The sequence below is a fragment of the Doryrhamphus excisus genome, chromosome 17, assembly GCF_030265055.1.
Source record: "Doryrhamphus excisus isolate RoL2022-K1 chromosome 17, RoL_Dexc_1.0, whole genome shotgun sequence".
Classification (NCBI taxonomy): domain Eukaryota; kingdom Metazoa; phylum Chordata; class Actinopteri; order Syngnathiformes; family Syngnathidae; genus Doryrhamphus; species Doryrhamphus excisus.
Window position 1 is genome coordinate 15,452,156 of NC_080482.1, and position 26,646 is coordinate 15,478,801.

At 36.4% G+C, this 26,646-nt stretch overlaps 2 protein-coding genes across 4 annotated transcripts in view; one reads left to right on the plus strand and one right to left on the minus strand.

The window, feature by feature from the left end:
* The window catches only part of lmna (lamin A), a 49,505-nt gene extending 25,141 nt beyond the window's left edge, over window positions 1-24,364 (plus strand). For both annotated transcript variants that reach the window (XM_058053628.1, XM_058053627.1), the window contains exons 3-13: window positions 12,488-12,644; window positions 13,967-14,092; window positions 14,232-14,402; window positions 17,317-17,442; window positions 17,517-17,737; window positions 20,224-20,509; window positions 20,591-20,698; window positions 20,834-20,953; window positions 21,039-21,095; window positions 21,149-21,328; window positions 23,236-24,364. In XM_058053628.1, the coding sequence (XP_057909611.1) occupies window positions 12,488-12,644; window positions 13,967-14,092; window positions 14,232-14,402; window positions 17,317-17,442; window positions 17,517-17,737; window positions 20,224-20,509; window positions 20,591-20,698; window positions 20,834-20,953; window positions 21,039-21,095; window positions 21,149-21,328; window positions 23,236-23,271 (1,588 nt within the window). In that variant the 3' untranslated portion in view covers window positions 23,272-24,364. The remainder of the gene's footprint in view (window positions 1-12,487; window positions 12,645-13,966; window positions 14,093-14,231; window positions 14,403-17,316; window positions 17,443-17,516; window positions 17,738-20,223; window positions 20,510-20,590; window positions 20,699-20,833; window positions 20,954-21,038; window positions 21,096-21,148; window positions 21,329-23,235) is intronic.
* Window positions 23,825-26,646, minus strand: part of pear1 (platelet endothelial aggregation receptor 1) — a 69,802-nt gene continuing 66,980 nt past the window's right edge. For both annotated transcript variants that reach the window (XM_058053625.1, XM_058053626.1), the window contains one exon: window positions 23,825-26,552. In XM_058053625.1, coding sequence (XP_057909608.1) covers window positions 26,413-26,552 — 140 coding nt within the window. In that variant the 3' untranslated portion in view covers window positions 23,825-26,412. The remainder of the gene's footprint in view (window positions 26,553-26,646) is intronic.

A 26,646-nucleotide genomic window follows, 5' to 3' on the forward strand; every position in this document is an offset into this window, starting at 1 on the left:
GTACGAGGTGCATTATTAAAAAAAAACATAACCCCCCCCAAAAAAACAACCTTAAACTGTATTATGGAAAGCAGGAAGTGAACAAATGTAATATTGACAGTTACTATGGTACCCATTATGTCATTGTATGGTCATATCACCTTGTACTTTGGTACGAGGTGCATTATTAAAAAAAAACATAACCCCCCCCCCAAAAAAAACAACCTTAAACTGTATTATGGAAAGCAGGAAGTGAACAAATGTAATATTGACAGTTACTATGGTACCCATTATGTCATTGTATGGTCATATCACCTTGTACTTCGGTACGAGGTGCATTATTAAAAAAAAACATACCCCCACCCCCCAAAAAAAACCTTAAACTGTATTATGGAAAGCAGGAAGTGAACAAATGTAATATTGACAGTTACTATGGTACCCATTATGTCATTGTATGGTCATATCACCTTGTACTTTGGTACGAGGTGCATTATTAAAAAAAAACATAACCCCCCCCCCAAAAAAACAACCTTAAACTGTATTATGGAAAGCAGGAAGTGAACAAATGTAATATTGACAGTTACTATGGTACCCATTATGCCATTGTATGGTCATATCACCTTGTACTTCGGTACGAGGTGCATTATTAAACCCCCCCCCCCCCAAAAAAAAAAAAAAACCTTAAACTGTATTATGGAAAGCAGGAAGTGAACAAATGTAATATTGACAGTTACTATGATACCCATTATGTCATTGTATGGTCATATCACCTTGTACTTTGGTACGAGGTGCATTATTAAAAAAAAACATAACCCCCCCCCCAAAAAAACAACCTTAAACTGTATTATGGAAAGCAGGAAGTGAACAAATGTAATATTGACAGTTACTATGATACCCATTATGTCATTGTATGGTCATATCACCTTCTACTTCGGTACGAGGTGCATTATTAAAAAAAAACATACCCCCCCCCAAAAAAAACAACCTTAAACTGTATTATGGAAAGCAGGAAGTGAACAAATGTAATATTGACAGTTACTATGGTACCCATTATGTCATTGTATGGTCATATCACCTTGTACTTCAGTACGAGGTGCATTATTAAAAAAAAACATACCCCCCCCCAAAAAAAAACCTTAAACTGTATTATGGAAAGCAGGAAGTGAACAAATGTAATATTGACAGTTACTATGATACCCATTATGTCATTGTATGGTCATATCACCTTGTACTTTGGTACGAGGTGCATTATTAAAAAAAAACATAACCCCCCCCCCAAAAAAACAACCTTAAACTGTATTATGGAAAGCAGGAAGTGAACAAATGTAATATTGACAGTTACTATGGTACCCATTATGTCATTGTATGGTCATATCACCTTGTACTTCGGTATGAGGTGCATTATTAAAAAAAAAACATAAACTGTATTATGGAAAGCAGGAAGTGAACAAATGTAACAGTTAGTGATTGTAAAAGTACCAGATGGAGGGGTAGGATTTATGGTGCTCCTGCCCAGATGGGCGTGTAAAACTCGGTAAAATATCAGCGTTGGCAAACCTGCGTGGCGAGATGTCCTCTGAAAGTCTGGCAGCCTGACGAGGGAGCTCGCTGTCGCCGTCGCTGCAGATCCTCACAATATTCCTCGCTGCTTTTGTTTAGCAAACACAAACGGCACTCCTTGTTTCCTTCCCGGAATGATGAGTGTGTGTGAAAGGATTTGATCGTCACACTCAGGATCATTTTACCGACATGCACGTTGTATTCATATTCATAAGTGTCTCATTTTTAGTGAGTTGTTACGCTTACTTCATAGACCACAAGGATGTTTTTACTCGGAGGTGTTTTTTTTTATGTATTCATTCTTCTTGTATTTGTATACCCTTCATTATTTGGAATTTTGTATTATTATTATTATTATTATTATCATGCAATGATCAGATCTGTAAATCTTCCCTAACTGATGATATACAGTATTATTAAAATATATTTCTTACAAGTTATTCTAATTTTTAAAAATGTGCAGAACAGACCACATCAAATAACGAAATTGATCAAGTCATGATGCCAGGTTGTATGTTGACTTTAAATGAAATACTTTGGAAAGAACAGGCACTTGGCGGGCCGCATGTGGCCCCCGGGCCGTAGTTTGCCCACCCCTGGTCTAGAGAGTGTATAAACAATTTAGAAAAGCCTTTGTTTTGTCCCGTTTGGATGGTGACTCATTGGAAAATCCCACCCACACATGTACACACGTGCTTCCCACATGTGTGTGTGTGTGTGTGTGTGTGTGTGTTGAATAGCTGCTAACAAAGCCCACTTCCTTGTTGGTGCGAGCAGCCCCGCAGGGCAGCTGCTGGGGACTAAAGGGTGCTAACAAGACCCGGTCTGTGGTGGTCTGGTCCCAGCTGTCCAGGCATGTGGTGGTGCTTGGTGATTTGTAGCAAATGGTCCAATCCCGTCACCAAATGGCCCCCGTTCAGTTCCATAACTTACTATTGTACCACTCTAATAGAGGCTGGCCGCTTTTCATTCATTTGGAATAAATACGCCCATTTATGCCATGTGGGACCATGTAAGAGGACCACCCCCCCCCCCACACCCTCATTTAATTCTAGTGTTAATCAGCGATCGGAAAATAACATGAATAAAAGGTAATACACATGGATCCATCCATCCATCTTCTATGCCGCTTTGCCTCAATAGGGGCACAGGGCTATGCTGGAGCCTATCCCAGCTGACTTCAGGCACTACATGTTTCTAAAGTTAAATATTATTGTATTGTATGGTGTGTATACATATGTATACATATATACGAGTATATGTGTACATATGTAATATATTCATTATTTATTTGGGGGGAAAAAGTTTTATAAGACCCGGGTTCGATTCCCCTCCCGGGCATCTCTGTGTGGAGTTTGCATGCGTGGGTTTTCTCCGGGTACTCCGGTTTCCTCCCACATTACAAACACATGCTAGGTTAATTAGCCAAAACCATGCTAGGTTAATTAGCCAAAACCATGCTAGGTTAATTAGCCAAAAACATGCTAGGTAGGTTAATTGGCCAAAAGCATGCTAGGTTAATTAGCCAAAAACATGCTAGGTTAATTAGCCAAAAACATGCTAGGTTAATTAGCCAAAAACATGCTAGGTTAATTAGCCAAAAACATGCTAGGTAGGTTAATTGGCCAAAAGCATGCTAGGTTAATTAGCCAAAAACATGCTAGGTAGGTTAATTGGCCAAAAACATGCTAGGTTAATTAGCTAAAAACATGCTAGGTTAATTAGCCAAAAACATGCTCGGTTAATTAGCCAAAAACATGCTAGGTAGGTTAATTGGCCAAAAGCATGCTAGGTTAATTAGCCAAAAACATGCTAGGTTAATTAGCCAAAAACATGCTAGGTAGGTTAATTGGCCAAAAGCATGCTAGGTTAATTAGCCAAAAACATGCTAGGTTAATTAGCCAAAAACATGCTAGGTTAATTAGCCAAAAACATGCTCGGTTAATTAGCCAAAAACATGCTAGGTAGGTTAATTGGCCAAAAGCATGCTAGGTTAATTAGCCAAAAACATGCTAGGTTAATTAGCCAAAAACATGCTAGGTAGGTTAATTGGCCAAAAGCATGCTAGGTTAATTAGCCAAAAACATGCTAGGTTAATTAGCCAAAAACATGCTAGGTTAATTAGCCAAAAACATGCTAGGTAGGTTAATTGGCCAAAAACATGCCTGTTAATTAGCCACTCCAAATCGTCCATAGGTATAAATGTGAGTGTGAATGGTTGTTTGTCTATATGTGCCCTGTGATTGGCTGGCCACCAGTCCAGGGTGGACCCCATCTGTCGCCTTAAGACAGCTGGGATAGGCTCCAGCATGTCTCTGACTCTCATGATGGATTGCTCCGTAGTATACGTACGTCGCAGGACCAGTCAAACCATGAACAAAAGTGTAACTTACAGTCCAGAAAATATGGTATTGAAATACACTTTATACAGTATAATTCTGTATTTTGTAACTAATATGTGTACTCCGTATTCTACATGAGACAATTTAACATAAATAATATACAAAGTCAAGATAAAGTAGATGAAGAACAATGTAAGAATACTTGCTGGATAAAATATTTATGTATGTATGCCCGTAATTTTTTATTGGTCCATGGCACATAAAAATACAATTAAACAAGAAAACAAAAACAACAAAGGAAAAAAACAGCAGTGAATATTAAGCTGAAATATTAGGAGAATCAGTCATAATATGACAAGAAAAAAGTTGTCATTTTATAAAGATAAAGGCATAGTATTATTAGGAAAAAACATAATTATTAAAATAAAAAATATTGAATGACATTGAAATGTTAAAGAAAGAAAATATTTTCTAAAGTTGTCATAGTTTGAGAAACAAAACAAAAAAATCGTGTTAACAACCCAATTTTAATAAATTTAGGTTTATTGTCTTTTGCTGTATTTTTTAAAAATTAGTTGATATTTTATAAAAAATTAAAAAAATAAATAAAAAATAAAAAAAATAAATAAAAAATAAAAAAAATTAAAAAAGCAAATTTGGACCGCTGGTTTAAACGTGTCCATGTAGGTCGATGGTTGAAGGTCAAAGAGCGTTAGCAGCATTTCCAGTTGTCATCATTTCATCTGAGACGTTCCTCGTCTTCCTCGCAGGCCCGTCGTCCTGGCAACGGCATAGCAAACCTTGAAGGGGCGTCTTTTTTGGGTTTTTTTTTTTTTTTGGTGAGCTTCATTTGTGGTTGGCTTGGTGGACAAAGATAGTTGTGAGTCATCGCTGAGGCCGGGAGGCGAGCCAACACATTCCTCCTCCTCCTCCTCCTCCTTCTCCTTCTCTTTCTCCTTCTCTTCGCATTTCTTTATTCTTTCCCCTCTTTCTTTTTCACTCTCCCACCACAATGCACCCCCTCACCCTCTCAATCTAACTGTCTCATAGCTGCCAGGAACACAGTATTTGGTTACCAGAATATTAGGAACAGCTGGCATTATAGTACAGTTGTACAGCAAAGCAAAAATAAACATATGGATGATAAAGCCTCTCATTATTCCTGCAGATGTATGGTTCTTAGGAAGAACTGCTGAGTGATACACACACACACACACACACACACACATGCATTGAGCTGACATCAGTGGTGCAGGATGTAAACATGGAGTTCCAAGTTATTTATGCAGAGGCCCTCTCATTACACAAATCAGACTAGATGATATAAACAGGCTGTCTTGCCTGCAGGAACACACACACACACACACACACACACACACTTCTCCGGGTACTCCGGTTTCCTCCCACATTCCAAAAACATGCTAGGTTAATTGGCGACTCAGCTGGGATAGGCTCCAGCACCCGCCGCGACCCTCGTGAGGATAAGCGATTAGAAAATGAATGAATAAAAAAGCTACCGAAACCATCAAAAAGTTGGCTCAAGCCATGATGGATGCCAGGTTGTATGTTAAGTTTCAACGAAATATTTTGGAAAGAACATGCGGGCCGTATTTTAACACTTGGCGGGCCGGATGTGGCCCCCGGGCCGTAGTTTGCCCACCTCTGTTCTAGATGAATGGATTACATAAATAATAATAATTCATTCATTCATTCATTTTCTACCGCTTTTTCCTCACGAGGGTCGCGGGGGGTGCTGGAGCCTATCCCAGCTGTCTTCGGGCGAGAGGCGGGGTACACCCTGGACTGGTCGCCAGCCAATCACAGGGCAATAATAATAATAATAATAATAAACTAATAACCCAACCCTACACTCACTGTACAGTTACTAAAGGCCACAGTTTGTCCCTGGAACAGATCATTTGGATTTCCATGATTTCCTGTAACCTCTTTGACTGATGTAACATCAGTTTCATAATCATCTGCATATGCATATTTCCTACATACACTGTGTGTAAGTGTGTGTCCTGTGGTGTCACGGACTATTTACAGGGTGACCCAAAAAGATGCGTACCCATGAAAATTTCAATTGTGACTTTATTTATTTCAAATTCCAACCACACATTATTCAGTTTATGGAAGACCATTCACCAGAGTTTCAGCTATTTCTGTCCATTTTTAGTCCATTTATGGCTTTCCCAAGATGTGTTCCAAATGTCCACCATTCCGTTGCAAGCAAACCTGTACTCGTCTGACAAAGTTGTCAATCACTTTTACACACTCCTCTTTCGGGATCTCTCATATGCTCTCATATGTATTTATTTCATGCTGCAGACAATGTCAGCTTGAAATGCAGAAGGAAAAACTATTCAAATGAGGGGGCGGTCCTAAGTGTGTCTTGGGTTGAACTGTTCGCCTATTGGTTGATCGACATGTGAGTGCGAAAATCGACTAGGTATGCCTGCAAACGGCCACAGCAAGAGGAAGTCACCACACCACTCTCAATGGCGGTAAATATGGCTGCAATCTTCAGGGATCTCCGTTTGCTAGCAGATATTTCGGATAATGCTTCCCCGGATTACCTGCTTTTCCGGGTGGAAGCCTTATTGGAGCCTGATCTCTCTCCTCCCCGACGGAGCTTTTTCGCACTCACATGTCGATCAACCAATAGGCGAACAGTTCAACCCAAGACACACTTAGGACCGCCCCCTCATTTGAATAGTTTTTCCTTCTGCATTTCAAGCTGACATTGTCTGCTGCATGAAATAAATACATATGAGAGCAGAGTGCTTTTATTTATTTATTGATATGTAATTCTATTTATATATTTATTTTTGTATTTATTTCTACATTTATTTTTGTATTTATTTTTAATTTTTGAATCTTGTTTTTTATTTTTGTATTTATTTTTGCTTTTATTTATTTATTTATGTATATATTTTTTTATTTTTGTTTTTATTTCCATTTATATTTATTTTTGTGTATTTAATTTTTTTATTTTTTTTTTTCATTTTTGTTTTTATTTTCACTTTTATTTATTTATTTATTATTTTGGCAGTTTTGGTCCTCCATACCCATAAAATACCCGTTCAGTGCGCCGGCCGGTTTGTTCATAGAGCTGTTGTAACGAACATGAGTGAACGGACTGACTCGACACAACCGACCGGGTCTATGCACACAGCGACATCACAGCCTAACGACCAATTGACCGAAATGAACGACTCTTTTTACTGAATGAAGCGTAATGATCCTGGTTTTGCCCACCACTAATTCTGAGTGCATCGACATGCATCGACATCAAAACGCATCGACATGCAGTTCTTGTGTGGACGTATTTTTTGTGTCGATGTCATCGATGACGTCGACACGTCGTCCCAGCCCCAAGTGAGTGTTTTATGTGACATTATCAAGTGTAAAAAGAAGTTCCGTTTCCTGTTCTATGGCTGTCGTAGTCTTCTTTCTTTAGCGTGGTGGCATGTCCAAAAAGGAGTAGGAAGAAGCAAAGCTTATTAAATCCTACCCCTCCATTTGGTACTTTTACAATCACTAACTGTTACATTTGTTCACTTCCTGCTTTCCATAATACAGTTTAAGGTTGTTTTTTTTGGGGGGGGGGGGTATGTTTTTTTTTAATAATGCACCTCGTACCGAAGTACAAGGTGATATGACCATACAATGACATAATGGGTACCATAGTAACTGTCAATATTACATTTGTTCACTTCCTGCTTTCCATAATACAGTTTAAGGTTTTGTTTTTTTTTGTTGGGGTTTTTTTTGTTGGTTTTTAAAAAAAATAAATACATTTTGTAATTTTTTGTCCCGCACCGTACTTTTACAATCACTAACTGTTACATTTGTTCACTTCCTGCTTTTCCATAATACAGTTTATGGTTTTGTTTTTTTTTGTTGGAGTTTTTTTTGTTGTTTTTAAAAAAAAAAAAAAAATTTTGTATTTTTTTGTCCCGCACCGTACTTTTACAATCACTAACTGTAACATTTGTACACTTCCTGCTTTTCCATAATACAGTTTATGGTTTTGGTTTTTTTTTTGTTGGGGTTTTTTTTGTTGGTTTTTAAAAAAAATACATTTTGTAATTTTTTTTTCAGTTTTTTTTTAAAAATAATGTACCTCGAAGTACGAGCCTTCAGATAAATATGTCAGAGCGTTTTGCTAATATTCCACCAACAAATACACAATCAAGCGCAGGTTGTAAACACGTTAGTGTGTGTGCGTACTCATCTCCCAAGCCATATAATATTAACGACAGCCATTGCTGTGCTGATGTTCCAGCAGCAGCAGCCGAGCGCTGGACTTTACTGCCGGCGCCAGGTGTCATTTTACCCAGTCTTGAGCCTTGCAGGCATCTTGATGCTGATTGCTGCTTGACACAAGAATTTTGAGTGCTAAAAAAAATGGATGTTTTTGAGGCTTGTAATTTTAAGTGTAGCTACTTTGAACCGTTTGACTTCTTGGTGCGGCTTATTAGCTCCTGCTGAGCAAAAACCTTTAACAACCAACGGATACGGGTACACTTTATGTGTTTGTCGGTTGCAAACATCTGCTCTGGAAATTATTACGTATCTTTATGCGTCCCTCAGTGGGGAAATTGACAATTTAAAGCCACCGTATGTCATTTTTCAAGCTTAAAATAACACAAGTCGTGTTAATAGTACGTGGAGATGAACATCTTAGCTCTTATCTGGACCGAGGTCTGCCTTTTGATGATGGCTGGTCGAGGGCCTAACCCAGGGGTGGGCAAACTACGGCCCGGGGGCCACATTCGGCCCGCCAAGTGTTTGAATACGGCCCGTCCGTTTAAGTATTTCATTTAAACTCAACATACGAACTGGCTTCATGGCTTGAGCCAACCTTTTGATGGTTTTATCAATTTTGTTGTTTGATCTGATCTGTTGTTGACAAAGTGCTCCTGAAAAAAGGGACACAAGCATAATGATGATAATAATAATAATAATAATAATAATAATAATAATAATAATAATAATAATAATAATAATAAATTTTAAAATATTTAAATATAAAATATTTAAAGTGTATATTTTTAAATATAAAATATATAAATATAAAATATTTAAATAAAAATATTTAAATATAAAATATTTAAATAAAAATATTTAAATAAAAATATTTAAATAAAAATATTTAAATATAAAATATTTAAATATAAATATAAAATAGTAAATAATAATAGCAGATTGCATGACACTTTTACAGATACAATAATACTAGGTGGACTGTTACGTGTAAAATATATAGTCTGCCCCCCCCCCCCCCCCAGTCAAAAAGTTTGCCCACCCCTGGCCTAACCCACGGGTGTCCTATTTGCAGCCTAGTGCTGTTTTAAAAAAATATAATTTAAGAAGAACACTGCCAAAAAAACACAATAACAGCAAAAATGCTAACAAAGTCAAAATATTATGGGAATAAGGTCATAATTACCCAAAGAAAGTTTACAAGAACATTGTCGAAAATAGAAAAAAAAAACAGAAATGGAAAAACGACTATAAGAATAAAGTCAAAATAGAGAAAAGATATTTAATATTATATTTTTGCAAGAAAAAGTTGCAGTTTTACAAGAATAAACTTGCTATATGATCAGGATAAGATGTCATTTTTGTCGTATGAAGTTGAAACATGACAAAAAAATGACGATAAAATTGGTTTCGGTATGAAGGGGGAGTAGTGCAGCAACATGTTTTAACAAGGATACAAAACCGCTACAGTACAGCGGAACGGTGCCAGGACAAAAAGGCGGTGAAATACGTTGCGAGTCACTTCATCATTTCCTGTTTCCAAACTGTAGCTTGATGATTTCAACTTTCAAATTTAATATGAGCTAGCTAACAATACCCCGGGAGACACCTATTTTGACGACAAAGCCCTCTAAAAAAAAACTTTAACGGCATTTTATCGTTTCATATACATGCAACATGTAATAGTTGCAGTATCTTGACGTATTTTGAGGTTTTAATACATATTTGATTTCACATTGTGCATATTAGCTTATGCTGTGCTATTCCTCAGGTTGGCTGTGTCTTCCAGCACAAGACGTGCATCTCTTAATTTTACTATGAAGACAAGACACTATGTTGAGTCTTTATCGTGAAATTGGCGTTCCATGTTGTATTTGTATTTTTACTTGTGTAACAAACCGACTGCACATAATGTTCCATTTGCTCGGATTGAGTCTTTGGCTTCTTTGCTCCCCAGAGGCGACTTTTCCATGCTGGCACTGTTTTTTTTACATCTGTAATGCATCACTTTTGGATTCTTTTCCGTAATTTTCCTATCCGGTTTCCCCCCGGAGCCCCACACTTTTGAGTGTAGGCAGTTCAGAAGCTCTGCAAAGGCCAGCTTCCGCGTGCTGCATATTGCATGCAGGCGTCCATAAGATCCATATTGACTTGTATCTTTGCCACATTAAAAAAACCATCACACCAGCAGATGTCCCTCATAAGACATAATGACGCTCTTCCCTCTCGGAGCTAATAGAATCACCGGCATCTCGTTTCTGTCTTGGCTCTTCATGATCTTCTTCACCATCTTCTTCTTTGCTTCTGCTGAGGAGGCTTCTTTTTTTTTTTTGGTAATGGTATTGGTTTTATTTCATTTGAACATGCATCAGATTCCAATTGAGTGCATCCCATAATCAGTTCCCAGTTCCACATGTCCAAAAGGAGTAGGAAGAAGCAAAGCTTATTAAATCCTACCCCTCCATCTGGTACTTTTACAATCACTAACTAACATTTGTTCACTTCCTGCTTTCCATAATACAGTTTGTTTTTTTTTAATAATGCACCTCATACCGAAGTACAAGGTGATATGACCATACAATGACATAATGGGTACCATAGTAAGTGTCAATATTACATTTGTTCACTTCCTGCTTTCCATAATACAGTTTAAGGGTTTTTGTTTTTTTTTTGGGGGGGGGGTTATGTTTTTTTTAATAATGCACCTCGTACCGAAGTACAAGGTGATATGACCATACAATGACATAATGGGTACCATAGTAACTGTCAATATTACATTTGTTCACTTCCTGCTTTCCATAATGCAGTTTAAGGTTTTTTTGGGGGGGGTATGTTTTTTTTTAATAATGCACCTCGTACCAAAGTACAAGGTGATATGACCATACAATGACATAATGGGTACCATAGTAACTGTCAGTATTACATTTGTTCACTTCCTGCTTTCCATAATACAGTTTAAGGTTTTTTTTTGGGGGGGGGGGTATGTTTTTTTTTAATAATGCACCTCGTACCAAAGTACAAGGTGATATGACCATACAATGACATAATGGGTACCATAGTAACTGTCAATGTTACATTTGTTCACTTCCTGCTTTTCCATAATACAGTTTATGGTTTTGTTTTGTTTTTGTTGGGGTTTTTTTGTTGGTTTTTAAAAAAAATAAATACATTTTGTAATTTTTTGTCCCGCATCGTACTTTTACAATCACTAACTGTTACATTTGTTCACTTCCTGCTTTTCCATAATACAGTTTAAGGTTTTGGTTTTTTTTTGTTGTTTTTTTAAAAAAATAAATAAATTTTGTAATTTATTGTCCCGCACCGTACTTTTACAATCACTAACTGTTACATTTGTTCACTTCCTGCTTTTCCATAATACAGTTTATGTTTTTTTTTTTTGTTTTTTTTTTTTAATGATGTACCTCGTACTGAAGTAGGAGGTGATATGAGCATCCAATGGCATAATGTGTACCATAGTAAGTGTCAATATAGTGATATATATATATATATATATATATAGCATATCATGACTGGTTCAAGATGTGCTATACATATCACATTTTTTGTTATTTTTTTCCGCATGCGTCCAATTGGAGGGAGCTGCCACTAGTTCATCGTCACACAACATGAATTCCTCCTCAATGAAGACCCGGGAGATGGAGCTTACTGGGCTCTTACTGCGTATTAATGGCTAATTGCGCGGCATTGACACTTTCCCTGGGCTCCATTGTCTTTCATTTACATAAGCTCTGCGTGTTTTTGTTTGATTAATGAATACGTTGAAATGAGGGTAGTGGCGTGGAAGCCAAAAGTAAAGCCTGGACATAGTATATCATATATACATACTGTATAAGAAATACAATCATGAATGATTCAAAACACACCAAATAATTGATTTGTATTTGAGAGCCCTCTAAACATGAAATAACACCCCTATAGTCACCTTTACACCTTTTATTACGTAATATGGTGGAGAATAAGGCATAATATGGACTCACACGTGTTAGCATTGGAAGAGTTCCTTATTCTAGAATAGAATAGTCCTTTATTGTTTTAGTACTCCGTTTTGTACAGTACTTCCTGTGGTGGCTATTCTTATTAATTACATTACCGATACCCGATGGCCAGTGTAGAATACATAGCATGTATTTCACAGCGCCTTCTTTTGTATTATGTTTCATTTTCATTTTATAATTTTATGCTTTTATTCAGGCAAAAAATACATAAATGCATATTTTTGTCTTATTATATTCAACCACTAAACAGCTGCTTGTTGTTTATACTTGACAAAAAACATGAACTCAACTCAACATCTTCGTCCTGTGTCCTCGCAGGAACAGCAAGAAGGAGTCCGACCTGGATGTGGCCCTGGCCCGCCTCCGAGACCTGGAGGCGATGCTCAATTCCAAGGATGCCTCCCTCAGCACGGCCCTGGGAGAGAAGCGGGCCCTGGAGGCGGAGCTGAAGGAGATCAAGGCTCAGCTAGCCAAGGTAAACATCCACCCCCGGGCCTCCTTGTAGGCGCGGCGGCCATGTTGGAGGGGGTACGTGTCAGAAATGAGTGTGCCAACCCCGGAAAACGGCTGCAGAATTATGGGTTGCCGTTGGATTGGCAAGCAATCCACGTGTGTAATTATTGTTTTGATTCTTTTGTTCGCCAAAACTTGACATTAGATGGAAGAAAAGGCTGCTGATTGTGAAGGAAGACGTGTTGCTTGTCAACGGATAATGATAGAGCAGCGCCAGGGCGCCACCTGCTGGCTGTCATGTGGTACTGACCACATCCAATAGTAATCCCAATAGTCATCCCAATAGTGTCCAAAGTCTGGCACAAGGACCTTTGCAGCCCATGGCTCCTAGTATATTTAAAATGTATATATTTTTTTTAAATTATTTATTTATTAAATTATTTATTCTATATTATATTATAATATATATAATTATATATAATAATATATAATTGTATTATATTTTATTACTGTCAATATTACATTTGTTCACTTCCTGCTTTCCATAATACAGTTTTTTTTTTTTTTTTTTTTTTTTTAATAATGCACCTCGTACCGAAGTACAAGGTGATATGACCATACAATGACATAATGGGTACCATAGTAACTGTCAATATTACATTTGTTCACTTCCTGCTTTCCATAATACAGTTTAAGGTTTTGTTTTTTTTTGTCGGGGTTTTTTTTGTTGGTTTTTAAAAAAAATAAATACATTTTGTAATTTTTTGTCCCGCACCGTACTTTTACAATCACTAACTGTTACATTTGTTCACTTCCTGCTTTTCCATAATACAGTTTATGTTTTTTTTTTTGTTGGGGTTTTTTTTTTGTTGGTTTTTAAAAAAAATAAAATAAATTTTGTAATTTTTTGTCCCGCACCGTACTTTTACAATCACTAACTGTTACATTTGTTCACTTCCTGCTTTTCCATAATACAGTTTATGGTTTTGTTTTGTTTTTTTGTTGGGTTTTTTTTGTTGGTTTTTAAAAAAAATAAATACATTATGTAATTTTTTTGTCCCGCACCGTACTTTTACAATCACTAACTGTTACATTTGTTCACTTCCTGCTTTTCCATAATACAGTTTAAGGTTTTTTTTTTTTTTTTTTTTTTTTTTTGGTTTAAAAAAAAAACTTTTGTAATTTTTTATTATAATAATATAATAATATATAATTATATTATTATAAATTATGTATTTATTAATTAATTTTTTTAATTTATGCAGTATATCGACAAATATTTCTTTTCAACTGAAAAATGGAAGAAAATCCCATTTCTTGGACTCAAACCTGTGCTTCCCTTAGTTGGATCTCGCTCAGGCGGACGCCAAGAGGCAACTTCAGGATGAGATGCTGAGGCGGGTGGACGCTGAGAACCGCCTGCAGACGCTGAAGGAGGAGCTGGAGTTCCAGAAGAACATATACAACGAGGTGCTTCACCTTTGACCCCTGCCTTTCTAGTTGTACTCGGCAGGTCGTCTATGCTAGCGCTAGTGCTAGCGCTCTAAGCTTGTTTATCTGCAAGAGAGGTGCAAACATATGTGACAAAGGCTCCGTGTTGTCGCGGCAGGAACTGCGCGAGTCGAGGCGGCGCCACGAGTCCCGCATGGTGGAGGTGGACAGCGGGCGACAGCTGGAGTTTGAGAGCAAGCTGGCGGAGGCGCTGGCCGAGCTGAGGGCGCAACACGAGGAGCAGGTTGGCCTCTTCAAGGCGGAGCTGGAGAAGACCTACAACTCCAAGGTACTGGTTCTTTCCATGTGGTGATGGCATCGGTGTTTTTAAAGGGAGCCTATTATTGCTTTTTCCACTTTTCTGACCCATAAATGTAGTTAAAATGTTGTATTCTCGTGTTAAACCATAACAAAGTTTCACATAACGAGGTTTTCACATTTGGAAGTCAGCCCTGAAAGAAGTTTGGGATGGCTCAAAACGCTTGCTTTCAAAAGGCGGGGTCAAACTGCCCCTTTGTGATGTCACAGAGAGGCGGATTTCCTTATATGGTTCATAGTTTGGAAGCACTTTGGGAGTGTGACCAATCACCATGAAATAAATGAAAACAGACTGTTTTAGCAGGGAAATAAAAATATATAACAAAAAATAAAAAAAATAGAAATAAAAAAATATTCAAAAATATTTCAAAAAAATTAAAAAGAAAATTGAAAAAACCTTAAACTATATTAGGAAAGCAGGATGTGAACAAATGTAGGAGTAGGAATGTTAGCAAAACGCTCCGACATATTTATCTGAAGGCTCCTACTTCGGTATGAGGTACATTATTTAAAAAAAAAAACTATTATGGAAAGCAGGAAGTGAACAAATTGTTGTGAACAGACCGTTTTAGCAGGGAAATAAAAATATATAACAAAAAAAATAGAAATAAAAAAAATATTCAAAAAATTTCAAAAATATTTCAAAAAAATTCCCAAAAAATTAAAAAGAAAATTGAAAAAACCTTAAACTATATTAGGAAAGCAGGAAGTGAACAAATGTAGGAGTAGGAATGTTAGCAAAACGCTCCGACATATTTATCTGAAGGCTCCTACTTCGGTATGAGGTACATTATTTAAAAAAAAACTATTATGGAAAGCAGGAAGTGAACAAATTGTTGTGAACAGACCATTTTAGCAGGGAAATAAAAATATATAACAAAAAAAATAGAAATAAAAAAAATATTCAAAAATATTTCAAAAAAATTCCAAAGAAATTAAAAAGAAAATTGAAAAAACCTTAAACTATATTAGGAAAGCAGGAAGTGAACAAATGTAGGAGTAGGAATGTTAGCAAAACGCTCCGACATATTTATCTGAAGGCTCCTACTTTGGTATGAGGTACATTATTTAAAAAAAACTATTATGGAAAGCAGGAAGTGAACAAATTGTTGTGAACAGACCATTTTAGCAGGGAAATAAAAATATACAACAAAAAAAATAGAAATAAAAAAATATTCAAAAAATTTCAAAAATATTTCAAAAAAATTCCCAAAAAATTAAAAGAAAATTGAAAAAACCTTAAACTATTTTAGGAAAGCAGGAAGTGAACAAATGTAGGAGTAGGAATATTAGCAAAACGCTCCGACATATTTATCTGAAGGCTCCTACTTCGGTATGAGGTACATTATTTTAAAAAAAACTATTATGGAAAGCAGGAAGTGAACAAATTGTTGTGAACCGACCGTTTTAGCAGGGAAATAAAAATATATAACAAAAAAAAAGAAATAAAAAAATATTCAAAAAATTTCAAAAATATTTCAAAAAAATTCCAAAAAATTAAAAAGAAAATTGAAAAAAACCTTAAACTATATTAGGAAAGCAGGAAGTGAACAAATGTAGGAGTAGGAATGTTAGCAAAACGCTCCGACATATTTATCTGAAGGCGCCTACTTCGGTATGAGGTACATTATTTAAAAAAAAACTATTATGGAAAGCAGGAAGTGAACAAATTGTTGTGAACAGACCATTTTAGCAGGGAAATAAAAATATATAACAAAAAAAATAGAAATAAAAAAATATTCAAAAAATTTCAAAAATATTTCAAAAAAATTAAAAAGAAAATTGAAAAAACCTTAAACTATATTAGGAAAGCAGGAAGTGAACAAATGTAGGAGTAGGAATGTTAGCAAAACGCTCCGACATATTTATCTGAAGGCTCCTACTTCGGTATGAGGTACATTATTTAAAAAAAAACTATTATGGAAAGCAGGAAGTGAACAAATTGTTGTGAACAGACCGTTTTAGCAGGGAAATAAAAATATATAAAAAAAATAGAAATAAAAAAAATATTCAAAAAATTTCAAAAAAATCAAAAAAATTAAAAAGAAAATTGAAAAAAACTTAAACTATATTAGGAAAGCAGGAAGTGAACAAATGTAGGAGTAGGAATGTTAGCAAAACGCTCCGACATATTTATCTGAAGGCTCCTACTTCGGTATGAGGTACATTATTTAAAAAAAACAATTATGGAAAGCAGGAAGTGAACAAATTTTTGTGAACAGACCGTTTTAGCAGGGAAATAAAAATATATAACAAAAAAAATAGAAATAAAAAAAATATTCAAAAAATTTCAAAAATATTTCAAAAAAAATCCAAAAAAATTTAAAAGAAAATTGAAAAAAACTTAAACTATATTAGGAAAGCAGGAAGTGAACAAATGTAGGAGTAGGAATATTAGCAAAACGCTCCGACATATTTATCTGAGGGCTCCTACTTCGGTATGAGGTACATTATTTAAAAAAAATAATAATGGAAAGCAGGAAGTGAACAAATTGTTGTGAACAGACCGTTTTAGCAGGGAAATAAAAATATATAACAAAAAAAAATACAAATAAAAAAAATATTCAAAAAATTCAAAAATATTTCAAAAAAATTAAAAAGAAAATTGAAAAAAACTTAAAGTATATTAGGAAAGCAGGAAGTGAACAAATGTAACAGTTAGTGATTGTAAAAGTACCAGATGGAGGGGTAGGATTTAATAAGCTTTGCTTCTTCCTACTCCTTTTGGACATGTGGAACTGTGAACTGATTATGGGATGCACTCAATTGGAATCTGATGCATGTTCAAATGAAATAAAACCATTACATTGTATTTGTATTATTATTATTTATTATTATTGAGAGAGTGAAGGGCGCTAACTGACACCCACTTCCTGTCTGCTCAGTTGGAGAACGCTCGCCAGTCAGCCGACAGGAACAACCACCTGGTGGGCGCCGCCCATGAAGAGCTGCAGCACACGCGCGTTCGCATGGAGGGCATGTCGGGCCAGCTGAGCCAGCTGCAGAAACAGGTGCAGAACACGCCCACATGCACGCCCACACGCACGCACCCCCGCAGGAGGTCTAATGGTCGGTCCTCTCTCAGCTGTCCCTGAGCGAGGCCAAGGTACGCGAGCTGGAAGAGACTCTGAGCAGGGAGCGCGACCTGATGCGGCGGCGGCTGGAGGAGAAGGAGCGCGACATGGCCGACATGCGGGCTCGTCTGCAGAGGCAGTTGGACGAGTACCAGGAGCTGCTGGACATCAAGCTGACGCTGGACATGGAGATCAACGCTTACAGGAAGCTGCTGGAGGGCGAGGAAGAGAGGTGAGGGTCCACCTTTTCCTCTTCACGGGATGCATACAGCGGCCATAACTCTACAGCAATCCCATTTATTCATATAGAACATTTTATTAACACACTAAATATCCAATTAAAAATATTAAAATTAAATATTAAAAATTAAAAAAATATTTTTACAAAATATTAAATAGAAATATAATATTAAATTATATTAAATATAAAAAAATACAAAATATATTTTACTCCAAATGTTTGAATTTGCAGGACTACAAATGCTGAATGGTAATTGCGGGATCCATGGTGCTAATCATTTTTATTATATTTTATTACTTTTTTAATTTTCAAAAATTATTAAAAATATATAATATAGAAATTAATAATAATTAATTAATAATAAATTAATAATAATAGAAATTATTATTATAAATAATATAAATTAAATATATAATTTTATAAATTTTATATATATGTATATATTTGCATTTTTTCATCTTTATGATTTTTAAAGCTTACGTATTTGTTACATTTTTGACAGAAAAAACAGCCAATTTCAATGAAATATTTTACCAAAAATGTGTAGATTTTATTTTACAAAATTCAAGTTGTAATTTAGGAAAAACAAGAAAAAAATAATAAAAGCATAAATGAAAAATAAACAGATCCAATAAAACTAAAATAAACAAAACCAATTAGAAGTACCATACCACTCATGCCGAGTTAAAAGTTAAAAAGGAACAAAAGTGAGTTTTAAAACGAGACTGGAAGCTTTCAATAGTGGGGGCCATTTTTACATGGGGGGGGGGGGGGGGGGGGGGGGGGGTCTGGTCTTGGGTTCCACCAGTTGGAGGAAGATTTCAGTACACATGTACCAATCATGGGCTGGACATGTATGCTGTATGCATGTATCACCTATATTACCAAAATATCCAATTAAAAATATTAAAATTAAATATTAAAAATTAAAAAAATATTTTTTTAAAATATTAAATAGAAATATAATATTAAATAATATAAAATATAAAAAATTACAAAATATATTTTACTCCAAATGTTTGAATTTGCAGGACTACAAATGCTGAATGGTAATTGCGGGATCCATGGTGCTAATCATTTTTATTATATTTTATTACTTTTTTAATTTTCAAAAATTATTAAAAATATATAATATAGAAATTAATAATAATTAATTAATAATTAATTAATAATAATATAAATTATTATTATAAATAATATAAATTAAATATATAATTATATAAATTTTATATATATGTATATATTTGCATTTTTTCATCTTTATGATTTTTAAAGCTTACATATTTGTTACATTTTTGACAGAAAAAACAGCCAATTTCAATGAAATATTTTACCAAAAATGTGTAGATTTTATTTTACAAAATTCAAGTTGTAATTTAGGAAAAACAAGAAAAAAAAAAATAAAAGCATAAATGAAAAATAAACAGATCCAATAAAACTAAAATAAACAAAACCAATTAGAAGTACCATACCACTCATGCCGAGTTAAAAGTTAAAAAGGAACAAAAGTGAGTTTTAAAACGAGACTGGAAGCTTTCAATAGTGGGGGCCATTTTTACATGGGGGGGGGGGGGTCTGGTCTTGGGTTCCACCAGTTGGAGGAAGATTTCAGTACACATGTACCAATCATGGGCTGGACATGTATGCTGTATGCATGTATCACCTATATTACCAAAATATCCAATTAAAAATATCAAAATTAAATATTAAAAATAAAAAAAATATTTTAAAAAAATATTAAATAGAAATATAATATTAAATTATATTAAATATAAAAAAATACAAAATATATTTTACTCCAAATGTTTGAATTTGCAGGACTACAAATGCTGAATGGTAATTGCGGGATCCATGGTGCTAATCATTTTTATTATATTTTATTACTTTTTTAATTTTCAAAAATTATTAAAAATATATAATATAGAAATTAATAATAATTAATTAATAATAAATGAATAAGAATATAAATTATTATTATAAATAATATAAATTAAATATATAATTATATAAATTTTATATATATGTATATATTTGCATTTTTTCATTTTTATTATATTTTATTACTTTTTTAATTTTCAGAAATTATTAAAAATATATAATATAGAAATTAATAATAATTAATTAATAATAAATTAATAATAATATAAATTATTATTATAAATAATATAAATTAAATATATAATTATATAAATTTTATATATATGTATATATTTGCATTTTTTCATCTTTATGATTTTTAAAGCTTATGTATTTGTTACATTTTTGACAGAAAAAACAGCCAATTTCAATGAAATATTTTACCAAAAATGTGTAGATTTTATTTTACAAAATTCAAGTTGTAATTTATGTTTTTTTTACTTTTTACATTTGATTAAATTTTCATGTAATTGACATAGTTTTTGTTTTTTTTTGCGACTGTGTGTGGGGAAAAAAGCTGAATTCTGATTGGCTCCTGACCTGAACTCCTCCCCCCTCAGGTTGCGCCTGTCGCCCAGCCCCCCCCAGGCCAGGGTGACAGTGAGCCGCACCTCGGGCTCCTCCCACAGCCGTCTGGTCCAGGCCACCGCCTCCAGCAGCCGCACCTCCTCGGGCGTGGCCAAGAAGCGGCGCCTCAACGACAACGACAGCGACACCTCCAGCGTGGTGGGCGGCACCGTCACCAAGACGCGCATCAGCCAGCACGCCTCGGCCAGCGGCCGCATCACCGTGGACGAGGTGGACCTGGACGGAAAGTTTGTCCGCCTCAGCAACAAAAGCGACGAGGTGATGACTTCCTCCTGGAATTCTTCTTCTGGAATCCAAATATTTCCAAGCCCTTCATGATCTGACCGCTCTCGCACTCAGGACCAATCGCTGGCCGGCTGGCAGCTGAAGAGGCAGGTGGGCAGCGGCGCCCCCATCGTGTTCAAGTTCCCCCACAAGTTCACCCTGAAAGCCGGAACCACCGTCACCGTAAGATCAACACGATTCAACACCCCAATTTGAAAGAAGTGATCCTCGGTCTTCGTTCCTTGTGGGGACGGGGGGGGGACGGGGACGGGGACCAAACAAGCACAACTGTTCCCAACTGTTCCCAAATCTGCGCAGGTTTGGGCCGCTTCTGGCGGCGGCAACCATGCCCCCCCATCTGACCTGGTGTGGAAGAGCCAGGACTCGTGGGGCACCGGCGACCTCCTGCAGACCACCCTCATCAACGCCAGCGGAGAGGTCGGACACCACCGCCGCCGCCGCCCCCGCCTGGGGCCACACTATATTTAACAATGACAATTTGTCTTTACCCCCCCCCCACCAGGAAATGGCAACCAGGAAAGTGACCCGCAGCCTCTTCCAGGAAGATGAAGACGACATGGTGAGTGACGATGACGAAACTCAAACATTCCCTAACCTCCCCCCCCCCCCCAGAGTGCTCACAGCACCAGCGGTGAGAACGAGTACAACCTACGCAGCCGCACGGTCATCTGCGACTCGTGCGGGCAGTCGTCGGACCGCGGCGCCGGCACTTGCAGCAGCAGCGGCGGCGGCGGCGTTACGGAGGGCCTCATTGGACATTCCTTTTTCATGGGCGCTAACGAGCCCAGACAGGTAGCGATATCACTAATTAACTCATTTCTTCCATGGTATCATACTACTGACCAACACCATATTTGGACAAAAGTATTGAGACACAGGAAGTGGGAAAACAATGAATGAAAGTCAAGTGTTGCTGCCATCATTTGGATATTTTTACTGCAGTTTTTAGGGAGCTAAGTTGAAATAAGGTGTTGGGACTGGTGTGTCCCAATGACGTGCATTGTTAGTTGGCTCATATTAACTCCTTTTCTCATGTAAAAATGCACAGAAAAGGGAAAGAAATACTATGTGTTCATGTTTCACATAAGGATTGTAAATGACGAGCACAATAAGTGCAGTACCCCTTTAAGAGCAGCTAGCAGTTTTTGTCATTCGCACTGTGAGTTAAAAAAAAAATGGTGTTATTAATCAGACAAAATAACAAATTACAGCAGTTTTGAGTCATTTAAAAAAAATCTCCCAACATAATGCAGGAAAATCAGTTGTCGCCGTCATATTTTTATAATATTTTTACAACAATTTTTGGAAGTTGTCAGTTTTTGTCATTAGGACCTTGACTGGATATTTTAATTATTTTGTTTTTAAATTGGCAAAAACATTGCTGACATCATGACAGCAGTTTTTGGGAAGCTGCCATTTTTTGTCATTCGCACTGTGAGTTTAAAAAAATTGTTATTAATCAGACGAAATAACAAATTACAGCAGTTTTGAGTCATTTTTTTTTTTAAATGCAGGAAAATCAGTTGTCGCCGTCATATTTTTATAATATTTTTACAACAATTTTTGGAAGTTGTCAGTTTTTGTCATTAGGACCTTGACTGGATATTTTAAATTATTTTGTTTTCAAATTGGCAAATAAATTGCTGACATCATGACAGCAGTTTTTGGGAAGCTGCCATTTTTTGTCATTTGCACTGTGAGTTAAAAAAAAATGTGTTATTAATCAGACAAAATAACAAATTACAGCAGTTTTGAGTCATTTTGTAAAAAATGCAGGCAAATCAGTTGTCGCCGTCATATTTTTATAATATTTTTACAACAATTTTTGGAAGTTGTCATTTTTTATCATTAGGACCTTGACTGGATATTTTAATTATTTTGTTTTTAAATTGGCAAAAACATTGCTGACATCATGACAGCAGTTTTTGGGAAGCTGCCATTTTTTGTCATTCGCACTGTGAGTTAAAAAAATTGTTATTAATCAGACAAAATAACAAATTACAGCAGTTTTTAGTCATTTTTAAAAAAAATGCAGTAAAATCAGTTGTCGCCGTCATATTTTGACAACAATTTTTGGAAGTTGTCAGTTTTTGTCATTAGGACCTTGACTGGATATTTTAATTATTTTGTTTTTAAATTGGCAAAAACATTTCTGACATCATGACAGCAGTTTTTGGGAAGCTGCCATTTTTTGTCATTCGCACTGTGAGTTAAAAAAATTGTTATTAATCAGACGAAATAACAAATTACAGCAGTTTTGAGTCATTTTTTTTTAATGCAGGAAAATCAGTTGTTGCCGTCATATTTTTAAAACAATTTTTGGAAGTTGTCAGTTTTTGTCATTAGGACCTTGACTGGATTTTTTTATTATTTTGTTTTTAAATTGCCAAAAAAATTGCTGACATCATGACAGCAGTTTTTGGGAAGCTGCCATTTTTTGTCAATAAAACCTTCAGTGAGTTTCTTTTTAATCTGACATGGAAGGGGGGAAAAAATCACATTTTTTACAGCAGTTTTTGGGAAGCTGACATTTTTGTCACTTTCAGTGAGTTTTTAAAACATCTGCACCAAAGGGGGTGCATGAAAATGTTGTTCCTGCCATGAATGATATAATAAATATTTTCTATAATGTTTTTTAGCCAAAAAACTAAATGTTTGTCGTAGTCACCCCTGACCTCTGACCCTTGTTGTCTTTCCAGAGTGGCGTCAAGCCTGAGAACTGTGTGATGATGTAAAAGCGGGTGACGACGTTGACTCCTCCCCCTGCGTACCGCACTTAGCATCTTAGCATCGCTTTCCACTGCTGGGATCTTTCTCCTCGGTTACTGTTTTTTATTTTTTAATTGGCGCTTCATTTTGCCTTTTGTATCCGCTTGACTCGGCAGCCTTAAGAGTGCCTGATGGTCACGAGCTTTGTCTTCCTTGTATTGCATATAATTGGCTTGTGTTGTTGCACTCCCATAGGAACATCCACACAGGAAAGGCTCGTTAGTGACCTTTCATTCATGTCCTCCACACAAATCCCTTTCATTTAAAGAAAAAGTTTATTGTCATCTCAGGGTGTTCTGCAAATTTTCTTTTTATGTAAGAGAGTCACAATTTTTTCTTGATTTATTGTCTAAATTGGGTTGCGTTTTTTTTTTTTTTTTTTTTTTTTCCCGGAGGGTATGGGGTTGTTTGCAAGAATGTAAAAAAAAGTGTTTACTCATGCCAAAGATGTGTCGTCATGGCAACCAAAGCGTTTTTTTTTGTGTGCCAGGTGCCACAAAAAAATTGAGATTGTGTTAGTTTTTTTTTTTTTTTTTTTTTTTTAATCATTCAAACTGCCAAGGTGCCTTCAGACGTCTTTGCCGGCTTGCGTGGCTCTTTTTCCCGGGAATCTTGTTGCATGGCGGGATGGGCTTTTTCCTACTTCATGGAATATTTTGTACTGTAGTGAAGCATAGCAAAGCATTTATGGAAAATACTTGATGGCTGTGTTTTTTTTGTTTTTTTTGTTTCTCTTTACTATGACGCTTCATCGACGATATATTATTTTTTGTTCCCAAAAGTGCCTTACAATCATCACCGAAGAGTAGAAAATCATCAAAATCATCAATCATCATCAAATCTCGGTGTAATCATTGGAGCTTTTTTTCAGACTGAAATATTTCAAGTCATCCTCGGTGTCAGGTTGATGTTATTCATTGAACATTTTGCCTCCATATTTGGAATCATAGGTGTGATATCATTCAGATGTCTCCATTCATGTCATGAGCAAAGCCATATAGAGGTGATGAATGTTGTATTTTGGGCTTTCTTTCCAAGATAAAAAAAGTTTTTCTCGCAGCAAGTGATTGTCTTCATTTTTTTTAATACACAGCAAGTTCATAATGGCTTTTTTATTTACAAATATACATGTTAACATTTGTGGATATAGGACATACACAGGTGTTGTCTTTTTGCATAATTAACTTTACATAAGCTCCACCCACGGAAACACATTGACCAATCGCAGAGCAGTCCCCGCCTCATTTACAAATGTCGTCATTGCTAAACCTTGTTGGGCGACAACACATAGAACTTGGGGGAGAAAGGTTATTGTTTTTGTGTCCTAAACCCAAAATGTGGATAAAGCTTCATGGTCGAAGGGCAGTTCATGAATGAAGAAGCACACCTTTGTCTGCTGCAAGGTAAGAAATGCCCTCATTTCTAAAATAATTGCCTTGCTTCTTGTGTTAAATCTAGTTAGCTAACATTAGCTAGCCAACACACACAGCTGGTTAAAGGCTCCAAACCCGCTACGACTGAACGTATGGTCATAAAGACGTGTTGCGTTTTGCTTTCTCACAATAAAACTAAAAATTAAACGACTAATTTTTAGTTCGTTGTCACTTTTATACGAAATTAAATTGAATGAGTTTTGCACCTCGCTGGCATCCGTAGGTGAACGGTGACTTAACAAGCAGATATTAGTTTGTACTCTAATTCGTTTCATTAAGAGTCAAATTAAAGACACAACCCGTCGTCGTGTAACACATTGTACACATTTTTCCGGGACAAATATTTATGTTAATGTTTCTCAAGTGAATACAAGCTATGACGGCGCCCTGTTGGTACGGGAAGCTTTGATTGACGCACAGCAGCTAAATGGGGCGTGTCCTACAAATGGCACTCGGTCGATCATTTACCGTATTTCCTCAAATAGTCCAGAAGTGTAAACTTTTAGCCAAAAGTGTTTTTTTAAGCCGGTCAATGTGGTCTTGGATGGGAATAATTCAAATTTGATGTATGCCTGGTGGCCATTTGTGGCCCCTGGTTCCATTTTTATTTATTATTTTTATTTTTATTATCAAATTGAAGAAATAACATTTCACGAAAATTCTATCAAAAAGCCACAAATGCGCAAAAGCAGAGGCAGTAATATAATGCACAACACGTATATGAATATTCTGTTTTATATAACTAAGATTATTCATGTGGGAAGATGGGGTTAATAAATCAATCAACCCCCAAAATGGGTGGCTTAGAGGCCCGGTAGTCTCTGCTGTTGAGTAACTAAACATTCACTATATGAGGAAACACGGTAACTGCTTTAAAGTCTTTAAGTGGTACAAATTCCATTCATTTTCCATGTTTATACACATTCGTGTCGCAGTTGTATGCTGGAGCCTATCCCAGCTGTCTTCGGGGGGCCAGCCAATCACAGGGCACATATAGACAAACAACCATTCACACTCACATTCATACCTATGGACAATTTGGAGTGGCTAATTAACCTAGCATGTTTTTGGAATGTGGGAGGAAACCGGAGTAAAACCGGAGAAAACCCACGCATGCACGGGGAGAACATGCAAACTCCACACAAAGAAGCAGAGATTCGAACCCAGGTCTTCCGGATCTCCTGAGTGTGTCGCCAAACATGCTAACCGCTCTTCGTTGTGCGACAGCGTGGTACAAATTGTGTTGTGCAAATGTAATCCAAGAGGGTTTGCAGTTTGTTTGTAAAGTGCATCATTTAAAAATATTTCTTCAAAGTAATTGTACAAACATCCACAGTTGGTTTAAAATAAAAAAAAAAGTACACATTTACATCAAAAAACTGCAACCTTGAAAGTCCTTGTGATCCTGAAAAAAGGAAACGTGCGAACAAACGTGCGAACATGCACGGCGAGCGTGGCAAACAAAAGATAGCGTTTTTTATTTGGAGTGGATTCAAACATTCCAGACATCCTCCCTTTCAAAGTCTTTCCAGATTGGGAGGGGGCATTAGAGCCCCATCCACTTGCACCTTACTGCATGGAGTCCTAGCGTGCTCCACACGGCGGCGGCATTGAGTCTTCAGCGGTACCATGGAGGCGCTCCGAGCTGCTGTGACCTGCACGGACTCTCCATCGTCACTGGGGGGTTCTCCTGGGAGACGGAGGGCGGCGGAGGGGAGGTAGGTCATAGTGTCCCGGGATGTGGCTGTTGACTGGGAGGTCGTAGTGGCTGTGGGGGTCTTCCACGGGGGCGTGGCCAACGGAATTCTGGCGCTCTAGAAGGAGAAAGATGCGTAGGAATTTTTCAGGTCGTATGCCAAGTACTCCGCGTGACCTTTTTAACCGTAAGACAAAATCACGTAAGACTCT